Consider the following 15,780-nt stretch of genomic DNA (forward strand, 5'->3'; position numbering starts at 1 on the left):
GGCTATGGAGAGGCTGGGGATGACAGCTCTGTGTCTGTTCTCCTTGCTAGCCAGTGCAATGGGCTGGGTATTGCAGAAGACTGGTAGCCAAGGGTCTGGGCTGGTCCCCATGGGACAGAATGCTGCAGTCTACTTGGAGAAACCTGTGCCTTGGCAGTGAAGGGATGGCTTTTGTTTGGTAAATCAAGTGCTGAGTCCTTCAGGTGAGACCTTTTCTTCCCAGGGACTTCTCTGGGACATTTAGGTCTTAAGTCACCCTAGGCTAGTCATGTGGAATCCAAGTCCTGTGGTAGCCAGGAGGATGACAACATTGCCATGGCTTGCACATGTGCCTGAGGCCTGTTGAGTTGCTTGGGATGCCTACAGTAATTAATAAATGGGGAAAAAAAGAATCCTGTATTTCTGTGATGTGCTGTGCCCTTCACTGCTGTCACCCAGGGCTTTTTCCTGCATGGAGGGGAACAGTGGAATGTAGTTAGAAGGTCTCAATCCCATTTTGCTGTGTGCATTTTCTGCTCTTCCTCTTGGCAGAGCTAAACTTCTTTCTCCATCCACTGCTGGGCTCTCCTACCTCTGCAGCACCCTCCTCTCTTCCCATGGCTTGAGAAGCTGTGGAACTCACTTGCATGCTTGTGTTACCCTCCCTTGAGAGGAACATGTCTGGGGTGATGTGTAGGGCTGAGGTCTTGCAGTGCATTTATGCTGGAGAAGGCACAGCCAGGTGCAGGCACCATGTGGATGGAGGGGTGGTTTTGGGATGCTCTATTGCTCCCTCCCTGGGGAGCTGATGCCCTGGTGGCTCCTGTACATCACCCTCCACCTTCCCCACCCTGGGATGCCCAGGAGCTGCCATAGATTCTCTTTAGCCATGAAGAGCCTGGAGCACATGGGCTCAGTGGCTGCATGCACACTCCATGCACAGGTTATTTTGCATCACCGTTGCTTGGCTGAGGGTCAGCAAAGACTGAGGACAGCCATCCTGCTGGGCCACAGCATCACATGGAGGGGTCCCTGGGGTTCCCTGTCCTACGCCCGCCCTTCACCATGCTGCTTGGCAGCTGCCGGTGCCTCCTGCCCGCTCCCTGGCTGCCCCCAGGGCAGAGGCTGTCCATTGATTCGCTTGTCAGGGCCCCCCTCTGACCGCCTCAGCCCTGAGTGATGCTGATTGGGAAATAATTGCAATAATAATAGAGATATTTTGCTCCTGAGTGACTAGACGATATGAACTGGGCGCTGAGCCAGGAGAGTTTTGAAGGGCAAAGCTGGGAAATCAATGGCTCGAGACTGCCAGAGCAGCCGTGGGGACTGGGGGACGGGACCTGGGGCTTTGCTGGGGAGGGAAGCAGGGCAAGTGCTTTTACCCATCCTACACCATGTGACTCTCAATGAGGGGTGTGTGTGCTTATAATTCCTTTCCCTTATCCATTCTTTCTGTCACTCCCTCCTGCACCATGTTTGACTTTGGTGAAGGTGCCCTGTCACTCACTCCCTCTTTCCAGCAGTTCTGTTGTGGTACAGAGAGATCGAAAAGATTTTGGACAGTACTGCAGTTCTATCAGCATTGCTGCAACGGGGTGTTGGGCTGGACCTCTTCAGCCAGCTGGTGGAGCAATGTGGGCATTATCTGGTCAGGGGAGGTTTGGGGAAGGTTTGAAGATGGCAAGCATGGTGCTGCTCAGTGCCGTGCTTTGCCATTCTGTGCCATCATCGTGGGCTGATGGTGGTCTGGCTGGCTTTGTTAAGTTTGGTCTGTGCAGGGGAATGCTGCTCATGTGGGTGGCTGAAAAAGAGGAAAGAATGGAAATGAGTTTGAGCCAAAGAAAAAGGTGGTTAGAGAGGTTTGGGGAAAGTAGGGCTGTGTTTTGGGGTCCTGCTGGGCACACCTGTGCCGCCTCCTCTCCGCTATCTCCTACGGCAAACCGCAGTGTCTTCACACGGTTCCTGCCTCACCTCCCTGGGATGGTGCATCCGTCCTCAGCCCGCATGGCTAAGCTGGGGATGCTGCCCGGGGACAGAACGGCGACAATAACGTGTTTTGAAACTGGCTGGATGAACCGGTGTCGTATCTGTCAGTGATGGCAGGTCGCTGGCATTTGCGGCTGTTACGAACAGTGATTCAGATTAGGTATCTCCTTGGCTCTCGATTTGTTATGCTGACAGTACTGAAATCCCGGTGTTCACCGGCTCAGGGGACAAAAGCCTTGCTTCTATTTGTCCTTATAATGTGAATGGGCTCACTGGGTGAGAGCAAGCAGCTCATCTCACCCCATTCTCTTGGTGGGCTAGTGGTGAGGCGGGAGCATCCCAGCCCCGTGCGAGGAGTCGGTGAATCCTCCTCCCTGCCTGTGCCGAAGGCCGGGAGGCTGGCAGCCAGCTCTGCGGGGCCCCGGCGTGCCGGGTCCGAGCAGCCGGCAGCAGGCAGCTGCCAGCCTGTCTGGGAGGAGTCCTGCGTCTGCTGCGCGCCCGGCTGGTGCATTCCTGTGCGGGCAGCTGGCGGGGCGGCGGGGAGGGTGGACGGCTGGCCGAGGGAGCAGAGGTAGCCGGGGTGCTGGCTGCCAGCCCGCCCCGCATAGCTGGGATGTTTCTGTGGGGCCATCCTGTCCCCAGTCCCGGGTTCAAGCTCTTGAGAGGTGCATCCCCAAAGCCTTGCCTGTGCCCGTGCTGCCTTGCTCCCCTCCAGCTGGATGCTTGAAAACTCAGAGGCTGTATGGTGAGCCCAGGTAAAGCAAGGCCAGGGCTCTCCTGGTGGCAATTTTCTTGACACTGAGACAAACTAGAGGTGAATCCTCTATCACCCTGGAGGACAAGTTTATTCACCTGCAATACAGCAGGAGCCACTGCCTTCTCTCCCCTGCCTTCTCCCTACTCTTGCCCCCTGCCGTGCCTTGTCCATGCCTGCCTTCTCTCTCTACTGGTTGTGCCCCCCAGGACAGATGGTGCTGTGGCCCCACAGTTGCTCCTGCCCCTGTGTTTTGCTGGACAGCCCCTGCATCTTCGTGGGGTGGGGGGAGGAGTGTGTGATGCCCCAGAACAGCTGACCTGGGAACCGCATTTTAAATCCTCACCCTCCTTTGGAAACTGGAGAGGGACATGTGGGCGGCAGCTGCTGGCACTGCTGGTCCTGGGGAATGGTTGGTGGGAGGAGGCATGTGGAGGGGCAGCAATTGTCCCTATCCCCATACTGGCTTCTGCCTTGGAGTGAGCCTAGGCCACATGCCAGAAGGGGCTGTGCAGGCTGACACCCCCGGGGGGTTGTCCTCCAACCTCCCAGCTGGACACGAAATACTCCCTTTCCTGCTGCAGGCTTGTCAGCATGGTGGTGTGGCAGCTGTCACCTTCACTCTGGGGCACCTGGACTCCACAGGTCTTCTGTTGTCTCCGAGGTAGCTCCATGGTTTGGGGACTCAGCTCTGTTGGAACCTGCTCCTCTCCTGGTTTTGTTTGCTCTGTCTTGTGCCCTTTGGATGGATGCTGCCAAACTGAAAGCAGAGTGCTGTGGGTGTTGGCATGGCCCTCCTCTTGTGAAGAGAAACGCTGGTTTGGGGGAGGGAAACCCAGGCCATTCGTAGTGGCTGAGCTGTGAACACCAGTAGCACAGGGAAGGGAAGGTTTCAGCCCAAGCTAGGCTCTGCTCTCTGCATGCCAAAGCTTTTTCCTCCTCCCAGTTCATGGATGTGCTGCAGAACTTCTCACTGACAAGAGGATGGGGCAGGAGGGGAGCAGGACATGGACCAAGGCGGGACAGGGACCTTGATCCAGCATTCTCTCCTCACAGCCCCTTCTTGTCCTGCAGTGCTCAGTTCCTGTCCTCAGTGAATATCCCTGGGGCTGGAGGACTCTTGGCTTCCCCCAGTGAGTGTTAAGAGGGAAGGGGGAGGCTTTGAAATGCACTCCCATAAGTAAGCCTTTCTTTCACATCGCCCATCAGCGCTGTGCGAGCCCCGTGGAACTGGAAAGGGTCCCCGTGAAAAGGCTGTGGAGTGTGTTTCAGGCAGATAAGTCCCTGCCTTTGAAGTGTGGCAGGCGGGCAAAAGCGCCCTCCTCTTGTAGCTGCTGCCAGCCGCTGCGAATTAATCACAGCCCTGTACAGATAAGAGTACAAAGCCTGGCTGAGCACTTCTCCTGCCCGAAGGAGGGGTCTGCAGGGGACTGCTGGGGACCCAGGATGGGGCCTTGAGAGCCTGGAGGGGAGGAGATGGAGGGCTGGGATGGGAGAGTCCCATGGGGGGGACTGACTGTGGGGCAGTGAAGAGCCTCCTCATCCCAATGGTGGGCTTGAGGGGTGTCCCCTGCAGTGAGACTGAGTCTCTTGGGGATCTCCTACATGTGTCCACAAACACATGTTTTCAGTCCCACCCCAACATGCTCTGGACCCTGGTCGGTACTCTACCAGCATGTGGTAAATCCAAAGGCAGCCTTGGCATGTCTGCAGCTACCCTCCCTCTCCGGCTGTGCTTCCTCCGTCTCTGCCTGGAGTCCCTGGCCAGGGCTGAGCTGTAAAGCCCTGTCCCCTGCTGCCGTCCTCCTCCAGACCCGCTGCCAGTGCTGGGTGGCTGCCAGGTCACAGCTGCTGCCCTTCATTCCTCTCATTGCTTGTCTTTCCAAAAGGCAGCCCTGGGGAGGTGCCTCTCTCTGCTTTGTGCCCATTGCTGGTGGCTGTAAGGACGTTGGGAGATTTTCAGCTTGGTGGTTTGATGAGCGGTAGTCAGGCAGCAGTTATGGCAGTGGGGAGGTGCTTCCTCACCTGGACAAGCCTGGAGGGCATCTTGTCCAGGAGAGCAAGTGTGCTGCAATGAAAGGAGCTGCCTACTCTTGATGTTTAGGTTTTGCCCTTGCTGTGCTTTCACTCCCCTTTGCCTTTCACAGGGGTTTCAGGTCCCAGCCTTGTCTTGCACAGCTCCTTAGGGCAGCAGCTCTTCACCTGGTGCTGGCTCTGGTGGGACCTCGGCCCTGCTGAAGCTTTTGAATGCTCCAGCAGCATGGTTTGCAAAGGAGAACAGCTTTGAAGGGAGCACTGGGCTCAAGGCAACAGCAGGACCTGTTGGTGCTGTTGTCTAACCATGACCTTGCACCACTGCATGCTTCTTAGCAAGGTGATGTGCTTTCCTCTTCCAAAATCTGTATGGGAAGACAACTCCAGTCAAGACCAGACCATCCACAGGAACTCACTGTGGGCCTCCTAGGGGAGGACTTTGCCTCTGCCCAGCCAGGACATGATGTGCATGGTCAGTCATTGTGCTGGGGTGCCTGGGGTTTGAAGAATTGCATGTCCACCTTTGCCTCATCTTTCTTTTGCTGGGGTTCTTTGTGGCTGGCCTGGAAGGCAAGGAGCCTGTTGGTAAGGTGAGATGAGATGCCTTTGCATTTCCTGGCCTTGTGCTGCTTCCACCAGCCCACTTGGCTTCTGAAGAGAACATGTCTAAACCCTTCCCTTTTCAGAGTAAAATTGTGCTGAGTGTTCTCCTGTGAGATGGGCTCCTCGCTTTGGATGGGAAGGTTTCTGGCAGAGCAGCTTCCAGGCTTGCTTTGAGAAGATTCACCCCGGCAGGGAGCTTTTAATTTCTTGCCTCTGGTCTCCTCTATATACAAAATGTGGCAGCAGCCCAACAAGGCAACCTCGCTCCTGCTCCTCCACCTTGGTACAGCCCTGGGGTCCAGTCGCTCCCTGGGTCTCCTGCCAGCCCCTCACAGGAGGCAGCTCTGCAGAGCTGCTGCCTGAAGCCAGCCTGAGGCAGGCAAGAGCGAGGGCAGGAATCCTGAACAAGAAATTAGTGCGAGTAATTATTAGTATTGGGTAATTATATCAGCACCAGGATGAGGAGAAAGGTTAATAGGTTTATTTATTTATTTATTTGTGGTAAATGTCTTTTCCCCTGGGGGGGAAGGCAGGCAGGGTGGGCAGGAAGGAGCGTGTTTCCGAGGGGGGCTGCTCTGATTAAACCGCATCCTCTTCCTCTTCCCCTGCCCCCACCTACCCTGCGGGTGTGGGAGAGGGGGGGAAGTGGTCCCTCCCGGTGCCTGTAAGATATGGGAGGCACTTTCTGCATCCCACAGAATCACAGAATTCTTTAGTTTGGAAAAGATCTCTAAGGTCATTGAACCCAACTGTTGACCCAGCACTGCCAAGTCACCACTAAACCGTGTCCCTAAATGCTACACCTACATGTCTTTTGACTACCTCCAGGCTTGGCGATTCAACCATTTCCCTGGGCAGCCTGGTGCCTTCCAATCCTTTTGGTGAAGACATTTTTCCTAATAGCAAATTCAAACCTCCCCTGGTGCAACTTGAGGCCATTTCATCTTCTCCTGTTGTTAGTTGGGAGAAGAGACTGACACCCACCTTGCTACAACCTGCAACATGTTAACGGTCCAAGCATCCCATCCCCTTCCCACCGGCTGGGAGAGATAGGTTCCCATCAGGCTGATCACACTGGAAAGACTCTGATGCTAGGGTTCCCACCTTTGCCCACATGGCAGCAGGTGCTTTGGGCAGTCTGGTTCTCCTGGTATGGAATGATGTTGGAATCTATCTGCTGGTGATCTCCTTATGCTGGGGGGGGGGGAGCTGCAGGACGTGTTTGCCCACCATGAGCTAACTCAGAAACCTGCCCTGTGCCCTGCCTTTTGTCCAGCCAGAAAACAACTCCATGACCACGTCTTGCAAATGTCACTTTCCTGAATCCCAAACCTACCTATAGATCATCCTTAGCAGGAGGAGAGTTGCCAGAGAGCAGGAATCCTATGTGTGTATGCCTTGGGGTGGCGTTGTGCTCCCCTCTAGAGCACCCTGATGTGCGGTAGGCTGGGCTCCAGCCCTGTTTGACTACCGAGAGTATTTTTAGGTTCTTCCTGGAGCCTCAAATTAACTGGAAGTGCTCCATGTCTGTTACTTTTTTTCTTTCTTTCTTTTTTTTTTTTTTTTTTTTTAATACAGCTTTTTCTCTTTCCCAGCACTGTGCAGTGCAATAATGTAATGGGGAAATTACCCTCCTAGTTAAAAATTACTGCCAGTGCGACATCCAGCCATAGATCTATTTTAGAACCAGGGTAAAACTATATTGATTCCTCTGTGCCGCAACTGTGGCCCATAAAAGGGTTGTAAAGGTGCATTTGTCACGTTGCAGGGGGAGCTGGTGCCCTGCTGGAGAGGGGTATGCTCCCCTTTGCTGTCCTCCAGAGAGCTGACTTGGACAGGACTTTGTAGAGGAGAAGCTGAGAACCAGGAGGGGAGCAACCTGTGAGGGTGGGTGGGCTCTGGGGGTGATGTTGGGTACCACTGAGCATGGGGTACTGTGGGGCAGGGGTGTCACATGGCCCTGTACCACAGGTGTCTGGTGCTTGCCCTCCTCTGGTATTTGGAGCAGTAGCAAATGTGATCTGGGACCTGGTCAGAAATACACACCCTTTCACCCCCAAAAGGGCAGGCTGTAGCTTCAGGATGGATGTTCAGCATTTCTGGATTCTCTAGCACAGTGGTACCCAAGGTGGGGGGGAGTGATGGGGAGCAGCGTCTGTGTAGGGGTCTGGCAAAAGGATGCTGAGAAGGGCAGGTAAATACCAGGAGCACTTTGGGTTGTGGAGGAGGCTTTTCAGTCCTGCAGCAGGATGTACAGGGGTTTTGGGGCTGTGCTGTGTGTTCTCAGGGGTTAGCCTGGCTCTGCAAGCCCACTCGCCATGTCCCCATGGAGAGGGCGGCCCCTTTGCTCACTGCTGTGCAGGACTCGTCACTCTCTGGTTGCTCAGGGGTCTCTTTCTTAATTAAATACATTTGTTTTGTAAAACTGCCTAAAAATAATCCAGGGCTGGTGCATGCAGGAGGCTGGCAGTGAATCAAAGGCGCCGCTCTAATTAAACGGGCCCCAGTTTGTTTGTGAGCTGCATACATTTCCATGCTAATCAGCTGCACACCGGGATCCTGCTTTCCTGGCCCGTATCCTCCTGATTGGGAACTATGCAAATGCCAGTGGTGATTTATTGCAGGAGGGGGACCAGGGTGACTGGCATGCCAGGGTGACTGCCATGGGTGGCACAGGAGCTTGGGCATGGTCATGGGAAGGGCCACAAGGATGATGGGAGGGCTGGAGCACCTCTCCTGTGAGGGCAGACTGAGACAGTTGGGGCTATTCAGTTTGGAGAAGAGAAGGCACTGAGGAGACCTTATTGTGGCCTTCCAATATATTAAAGGGGGCCTACAAGAAAGCTGGGGAGGGACTTTTTAGGGTGTCAGGTAATGATAGGACTAGGGGGAATGGAAAAAAAAAAGAAACGGGTAGATTCAGACTGGATGTTAGGAAGAAGTTCTTCCCCATGAGGGTGGTGAGACACTGGCACAGGTTGCCCAGGGAGGTGGTGGAAGCCTCATCCCTGGAGGTTTTTGAGGCCAGGGTGGATGTGGCTCTGAGCAACCTGCTGTAGTGTGAGGTGTCCCTGCCCATGGCAGGGGGGTTGGAACTAGATGATCCTTGAGGTCCTTTCCAACCCTAACAATTCTTGATCCCATGCACTGGGGGGGATCCTGAGCCCTGGATGCTGGACCAGAACCCTGCATGTGCTGGCATCAGTGTGGAGCTGATCGGGGGCAGCATTTGCTCCATCTCACTGGGCACGCTTCTTCTCTGCCTGCTGCTGGGGTTTTTGCAGGATGTGCTGCTGGCATAGTCCCCATCCTGTCCCATCCCATTAGAGCAGGCCAGACCCACTGAGCCATTTATCCAGCACTGTCTTCCCTGGGCTGCCCTGTCCCAGGGGCCAGCTTGAATCTGGGGGTATTGCAAGTGATGACATTTGCAGCAAGCATCTGGTGGCAGGTAGGTTATAGCAAGTAGTGGAGCCGACTCTGGCTTCTACTCAGTAAGTGCTCCATGGTGCCTCCTGATGTGGTTATCACCAGTATAGCCAGAAACCATTGTGCTTAGGAAGAGCTTTAACGTAATTGCAAGCTATAAGGGGATTAAAGCCTTTGCCACGTTCCTGCTCAGGGAACAAAGGAGCTTTCTGAACCTCTGTTGACCCTCGGCTTCCTTGAGACCCTCTTGACTTTGCCAGTCATGAGCCCAAGTGTTTCCTCTAATGGATGGGGAGACAGGAGCCCAGCCTGCATGCACCACAGCCTCCTGGCCTGGGCTTGGTGCAATGTGTCCTGCCAGCTGCTTTCAGATGGGTTTGCTGCTTTACTGCAATCAAGGAGCTCCTGTGTGCCATGCTGCAAGTTGGAGGGGCTCTGAGGCTGAGCGCAGCACTGAGGGAAGCAGGGCAGCTGTGCTGCAGTGGCAGTGGCCATGCTGGTGTGGGATGGAGAGGTGGCATCCCTGACAGAGCACGTTCCCCATTCCACACCATGGGTGGGGGCTGAGGTGCATGTGGGACTGTGCTCACCCCACCTTGCTCTCCCCACAGATCCTGGTGGACTTGCTGGCTGAGAGGAAGCACCAAGCGCTGCAGTATGAGAATGTCGTGGCCCATGAGGGCAGCTCCATTCTGCGAGACCTGGTGCTGAGTCCTGACCGCCAGCATATCTATGCCATGACTGAGAAACAGGTAAGAGGAGGGCATGGTAACCCCTCTGTTTTTTATTGGCTTGGCAGCCTACATTGCCACCCCAGCCTGTAGTCCCATGTGCTGGGAAACCTTTCAGGCAACTCCCTGGTGGAGTCTGCTCTTTGCTTCCTGGAGCTGGGGCTACCTGGGGACTCCTTTCCCAGGCCAGAGTGGCAGCTCCTCCATGCTCCTCTCTGCAAAAGCACTGCCCCGAGGCATTGAGTCTGTGGCCCTGCTGTTCCTGTCCTCCCTGGGGCTGTGCTCCAGGCGTTAATTGTTTGCAGCAGCTGCTTGAAATCCCCATGGTCCCTGGGGACTGAGGGCTTCCTGACCTTTCTTGCAATGAGGGGCTGGCCATAAACCCCCTTCCTGTTCTGTCCATCCCCTCCTAAGCAGGAGTTTTGCAGGTTAGCAAAAGCTCCTTGCTCCACAAATAACTTTTTCTCCTCTGGGGTGTCTGCTTTTGCACTTTGGGACAGCGGGGACATGGGGCTGCTGGGCCCCTCGGCTTTGGTGCGCACCCTTCAGTCTCTGCTGTTGCTCGTGCTAAATCAACCAAGAGGTACAGATCTGATCTGGATCTGGTGCTGCCATCCTGGTGGCTCATAAGCCTGTGGGCTCATGGTAGGGAAGTTTTAGTCATGAGTGTTTGCATGATACCCAACCTGCAGCAGAGCTTGCTGGTGCAAGTTCATCTGGCCATAGGCTACACTGGAGCAGGTGAAGCAGGTTCATGCCACAATGGTGGCACTTTTTGGATCTGGTTTCAGCAGGGACACGCACCATATCCTGTGGGGTGACACAGATCCTCTGTCTCTGCCCAGCAGAGATGCATGTGTGAGTGGAACTACTGTGGAGCTCAGAGCATAGCAGGTCTCCTGGCTGCCAGTTTGGGAGGGAGAAGGATGCTGGAGTAGGACTGTGGGTTTGTCTAGACAGCCCCACAGTGACTGCAGAGCTCTTTACCTCCACCTCTTCCAAGCTTCTGTCTTTGTTTTCTGCTCTACAGCAGGAAAGCTGTGGCTTTCCAGGTGAGGAAAAAATTGCATTTGTGTTCCTTCATGCAGCTCTCCTGGGCCATGTTTGTCCTGGGCTGTGTTCCTGTCTCAGGCCTGGTTCAGCTAAGCCTCCCCTCTGTGGGGGCTATGTTGGAGGTGTGGGTGGTGGTGGAGTCGTTATGTTAGCCTAGACTGGGGGTCTTCCCCAAGGGCTGGCATGCACCTGTGCAGGGTCTGCCTTGGGGGTACCTGCTGCCACCCTCCTTGCCACCATCTTCTGAAGCAATGTCAGGGACAAACAAATGGGGATGCTACAGGTATCCTTATCAGTATGCAAACTGAAGAGTGCTGGTTGGATAGCATTATCCCAGCCCTGTAGGCACCATGCTGAACCCATGCCCTGCTGGGCTGGGAGGAGGGAAAGCACCCTGGGCTTAACCTGCAGTGGAGAAATTTGCAAATTTGAGTTAATTAGTCCTGCCCTGTGGCAGCAGTGGGGAAACTGAGGCACGAGCATGGGGAGGTGCAGACAGCTGCTTGGTGCTGCTGGCTCCTCACTCAGGTGAGCAGGCAGCTGCCTGCACCCCCTCCCTGTCCCCCTCTTCTCCTCCCCTCTCCTTAATAAAACTCGCTCTCTTCCCTACTACGGCTCGGTGTTATCAGAGTGCTGGTGGAAAGTAATTAAATGAACAGTTGTAACAGAGCTCGGAGGGCTCTGAGAATGAGGGGATTTTAATCAAATCTGGAGGAGCAATTAATAAAGGACTGGTAACCCTTTCGGAGCAGGGCTGCGGCAGCCACGGGGTGCCTGGCCAGCATGGGGAGCTGACGTGGGCCTGAGCCAGCACAGCCTGCTCCCACAACCCTGCAAAGGTGCAGTGGTGGAAGGAGCTTGGCTGGGGAAAAAGCCTCCCTGGGATGGAAGTGTTGCCTGCAGGCATGCTGCCTGGGTAATGGTGGGAGCTTAGCCTGCTCCCCACCACTGTGTCCTCTCTGATGGGGTGGGAGCCACAGGGCAGGGTGACTCCTGTTTCTGGCAGGGTCTAGCCATGGGTGCAGCAGGAAACATACAGCCCATCATCTTCTGTTGCTCCCTGCCTATTTGCTGCAGGTGACACGGGTGCCAGTGGAGAGCTGTGAGCAGTATGAGAGCTGTGAGCTGTGCCTGGGCTCCCGGGATCCCCACTGTGGCTGGTGTGTCCTCCACAACATGTAAGTACCACAGGCTTGGCCCCAGGGCCACACCAGCAAACAATGGTCCCTCCTCACTGCTGGTCTCCCTGGGGACATATCTCCTGGACTTCAGCCCTGAAGCATGGGGGGAGAGAGGAGTCCAAAGGGTCTGTCATCCCTTCCCATGACACCCAGGCAGTGCTCACAAATACCTATGTGAGCACTTAAGTCCTGTCTTTGGGCTCCTGGGTTCTGCTTCTTTGTGCTGATAAGAAAAGATGAACATAAGAGACCCCTAGAAGTCCCTGTGCTGGCACAAGGGGAAAGCAGAGCTCCTGTACAGGCCTCTGGCACCCAAGGTCCCTAACTAGGCATCACCTCCATACCAAAGGGCCTGTCTGCCATGGCATCAGCCCAGAGCCATGCAAGAGCCCAGGGGATTGTCCTCCTCACCATGCTGGTTTCATCCTCCTGCAGATGTTCACGCAAAGACCGTTGTGAGCGGGCAGATGAGCCCCAGCGCTTCGCCTCTGACCTGCGGCAGTGCGTGCAGCTCACCGTGCAGCCCAAGAACATCTCCGTCACCATGTCAGAGGTCCCGGTAAGCCACCTCTGCTGCCTGCAGATTGCCCCCAGCCACCTCCTGACCCTCTGGAGATGATGGCTGGGGAGGTGACAATTGGTGCAACCGATGGTTGCTGCATCAAGAGAAGCATTGCCAGCAGGTTGAGGGCGGTGATTCTCACCCTGTGCTCTGCTCTGGTGAGACCCCACCTGGAGTACCCCATCCAGTTCTGGAGCCCCTATTACAGGAAGGATCTGGAGGTGCTGGAAGGTGTCCAGAGAAGGGCCATGAGGATGTTCAAAGGGCTGGAGCACCTCTCCTATAAGGGCAGACTGAGACAGTTGGGGTTATTCATTCTGGAGAAGAGAAGGCTCCGAGGAGACTTTATTGTGGCTTTCCAGTATCTTAAGGGGGCCTACAAGAAAGCTGGGGAGGGACTTTTTAGGGTGTCAGGTAATGATAGGACTAGGGGGAATAGAAAAAAAATAGAAATGGGTAGATTCAGATTGCATGTTAGGAAGAAGTTCTTCCCCATGTGTATGGTGAGACACTGGCACAGGTTGCCCAGGGAGGTGGTGGAAGCCTTATCCCTAAAGGATTTTAAGGCCAGGCTGGATGTGGCTCTGAGCAACCTCCTGTAGTGTGAGGTGTCCCTGCCCATGGCGGCAGGCGGGGTTGGAACTAGATGATCCTTGAGGTCCCTTCCCACCCTAACCATTCTATGATTCTAATTAAAAAATAACTAATGAGTATGTAACAAATGGGGAGGCAGGGGAAAGGAAGTCCAAGACACCTAAAAACATAAGCAAAATGCTGGGCATTGATAAGGGCTGGCCTATTGATGGAGATAACAAACCAGCTGCTGATTATTCAGGATAGACATAACCAAGCAATAAATATTTCTCTGTAATACAAGCACCAGCATCAGAGATACCATTTGTAGGCCAGCGATCTATCTAGCTCAATATCCTGTCTCTGACCCTGGCCTGCGGTGGGTATTTTGGGATGAGACTTTGATGCACAACTCGCTGCTCTGTCTCTGTGCAGACAGAAAGGATGATGGACTTCCCTGAAGTATTTTCCAGGCCATTAGCACTGTGAAGAGAATATGAAACAGCATATACTAGCAATAAAGTTTTGAAAACTGCCATGTCTGGATATCTGACACTCAGGAGTCCTATAAGAGTTGGCCAAGGAGTTCCATGGCCTGCAGATATTTGTTGCAATGTGACTTTGTAATAAATAAGCAACGTTAAGAAAAGCCCTGAAAACAGAAAAGGTGCTGATTTGTTTCTTTTCCCCAGATGCAGCAAGGGCCAACTGGTCAGAGACTGCTTAGTCTGATGTCAAGTTTAGAAAAACTAAAGGAAAGAAAAAGCTGGTGCAGGGTACAATTAATAAAGATTTAAGGATGGGAATATAATTGATGCCAGTCAATGTGGTTTTATGTCAAGCAAACCACATTTTGTTCTTTGATGAAATGATGACTTGAATTAGAAGAGGGGACTGTGGGGATGTGATGTTCTTAGGCTCCTACAAGGCGTTTGACTCGGTCCAACACAATGTTCTGATTAAAAATTAGCATTATACAATATTGATAAAGCATGTGTTAAGTGGATTAAGAGCTGGCTCTGTGACAGATCTCAAAAAGTCCTCAGCAGAGGGGAGCTGCCACTGGATGGGAACAGTTTGGAAAGTGCTTCTGCAGCAGCTGATGCTTGTTGGTGATGTGGAGATAAATGCAAGATGGCTGTGGATGCTGGGACTGAGGGGGTGGTGTGGGGTGAGATTTCCTACAGGGCAGTTGGTCTAGCAGAGAAATGGAGATTTGACATAGCCAAGGCTAAAGTTATGCACAGAGGGAGAAGACAGGCATTCAGCCAGGGTCCTAGAAAGTGGTGCCAGGGCTGAGCCCTCACTGTGGGCCTTTAATGCTTCTTGGGTGCAACTGGGGGCTACGTGATGTTGTCACCTCTTGAGTGGTTATCTCCCTGACCAAGGGCAGGATGCTGTGCAGAGGTCTGGTGTGGTCAATGTGGGGAAACTGTGCTCAGACTGAAGTCCAGATTTTGAAGGGAGAGGCTGAAAACCTCCCGTAAACATCATGCAAATGAGTTGAAAGCTGGAGAAAATGCCTTGCAGTGAGAGACTTCCACAGCTCAATCTGCTTAGCTTATCAAAAAGAAGATTAAGAGGTGACTTGATTACAGAGTATAAGTGCCTTTACAAGGAGCAAATATCAGGGACTAAAGGGCTTTTTAATCTATCAAGGAAAGGCATAACAAGAACTAATGGCTGGAAGCTGTGAAAAATTCAAATTAGAAATAAGGCAAGCATTTTGTAAAGTGAGAACTGCTGACCCTGGGAATGAATTTGCAAAGGGAGAGGTGGATTCCTTCTCTCCTCAGCTCTGCCAGAGTGGATGCTTTTCTGCAAAACACTCTTTGTCCCTGACTCTGTGCTTGGTCTTTGTAGAGAGGTTAGGTGTAATGGCTTGTGGTATGGTGAGGGCAGAGAATGGGAAGCTGTGAGTCATTTAATCTTTTAACCCATTTGAGTCTGCTCTCCTTGCTTGAGCAGGGAGGTCCATGGATAGGGCTTGCTTGCAAAAGCCTGGAGCAGGTCTCCCCAGATCATGTGGGTGGAAGAGGAGGGATTGCAGCCCTGGTCTTTTCTGTTGGTTGGGCTTCATATGGCAGACACAGAGAACTCTTTTTTGCCAGTTTCCTGTGTTAATGATCTTGCCTCTCCTCCTCAGCTGGTCCTGCAGGCCTGGAATGTCCCAGACCTCTCAGCAGGAGTCAACTGCTCCTTCGAAGACTTCACCGAGTCCGAGAGCCGCATTGAAGATGGGAAGATCTATTGCAGTTCTCCCTCTGCCAAGGATGTAATCCCCATCACCAGGGGCCGAGGTGAGCCTTATGCCCTGGGGTTGGAAAAAAGCCTTGGACAAACCTTGTCCCACAGACAGATGTGGAAGAGGACAGTCCTCCCACAATGCCAGGTCCCAGTCCCTGAGCAGGACGTGAGTTGGATTCTTGGGGTGTAGGAGGAGAAGGACATTGCTGATCATAGGGAACTGGTCCTTGGTCTCTTCCAAGCCATGGGCACAGCTACTTGCTGATGCTGTATTGGTCTGTACACCAGTCTGGGGCACCCTGTTCTTCTTCCCAACTATGGACCACTCCTTGATTAATGTGCTACAGCAGGTTGTGGCCATGCCAGGTAAGACATTCTGCTGACCCCAGAAATGTTAAGTTCCCCTTTAGTACCATCAGTACAACTCAAAGCACCTGCCTCCATGCCAGGACGGTTGCAGTTAGCAGTAGGCACTCAGAGCTGTGTTTGGGCTCTGCTGGCCTGTGGTGGCTGACTGGAAGAACACTTTTTGTTGCCAGATACAGGGAATTTTGTTAGTTAACTGGGCTGGGTAGTGATGCCTAGCTGCTTCCAGCCCATTGCAAGCCTTGGGCTGTGCACTGTGTTCTTTCTGATGCCTTTTCCTGC

The 15,780-nt window shown here is 53.6% G+C and overlaps 1 protein-coding gene across 1 annotated transcript in view; it reads left to right on the forward strand.

The window, feature by feature from the left end:
• The window catches only part of PLXNA1 (plexin A1), a 124,444-nt gene that overhangs the window by 43,042 nt on the left and 65,622 nt on the right, over window positions 1-15,780 (forward strand). Inside the window, exons 4-7 of the mRNA XM_054162857.1 lie at window positions 9,397-9,537; window positions 11,647-11,747; window positions 12,186-12,309; window positions 15,032-15,185. Coding sequence (XP_054018832.1) covers window positions 9,397-9,537; window positions 11,647-11,747; window positions 12,186-12,309; window positions 15,032-15,185 — 520 coding nt within the window. The remainder of the gene's footprint in view (window positions 1-9,396; window positions 9,538-11,646; window positions 11,748-12,185; window positions 12,310-15,031; window positions 15,186-15,780) is intronic.

The sequence above is a fragment of the Dryobates pubescens genome, chromosome 1 (assembly GCF_014839835.1).
Source record: "Dryobates pubescens isolate bDryPub1 chromosome 1, bDryPub1.pri, whole genome shotgun sequence".
Taxonomy (NCBI): Eukaryota; Metazoa; Chordata; class Aves; order Piciformes; family Picidae; genus Dryobates; species Dryobates pubescens.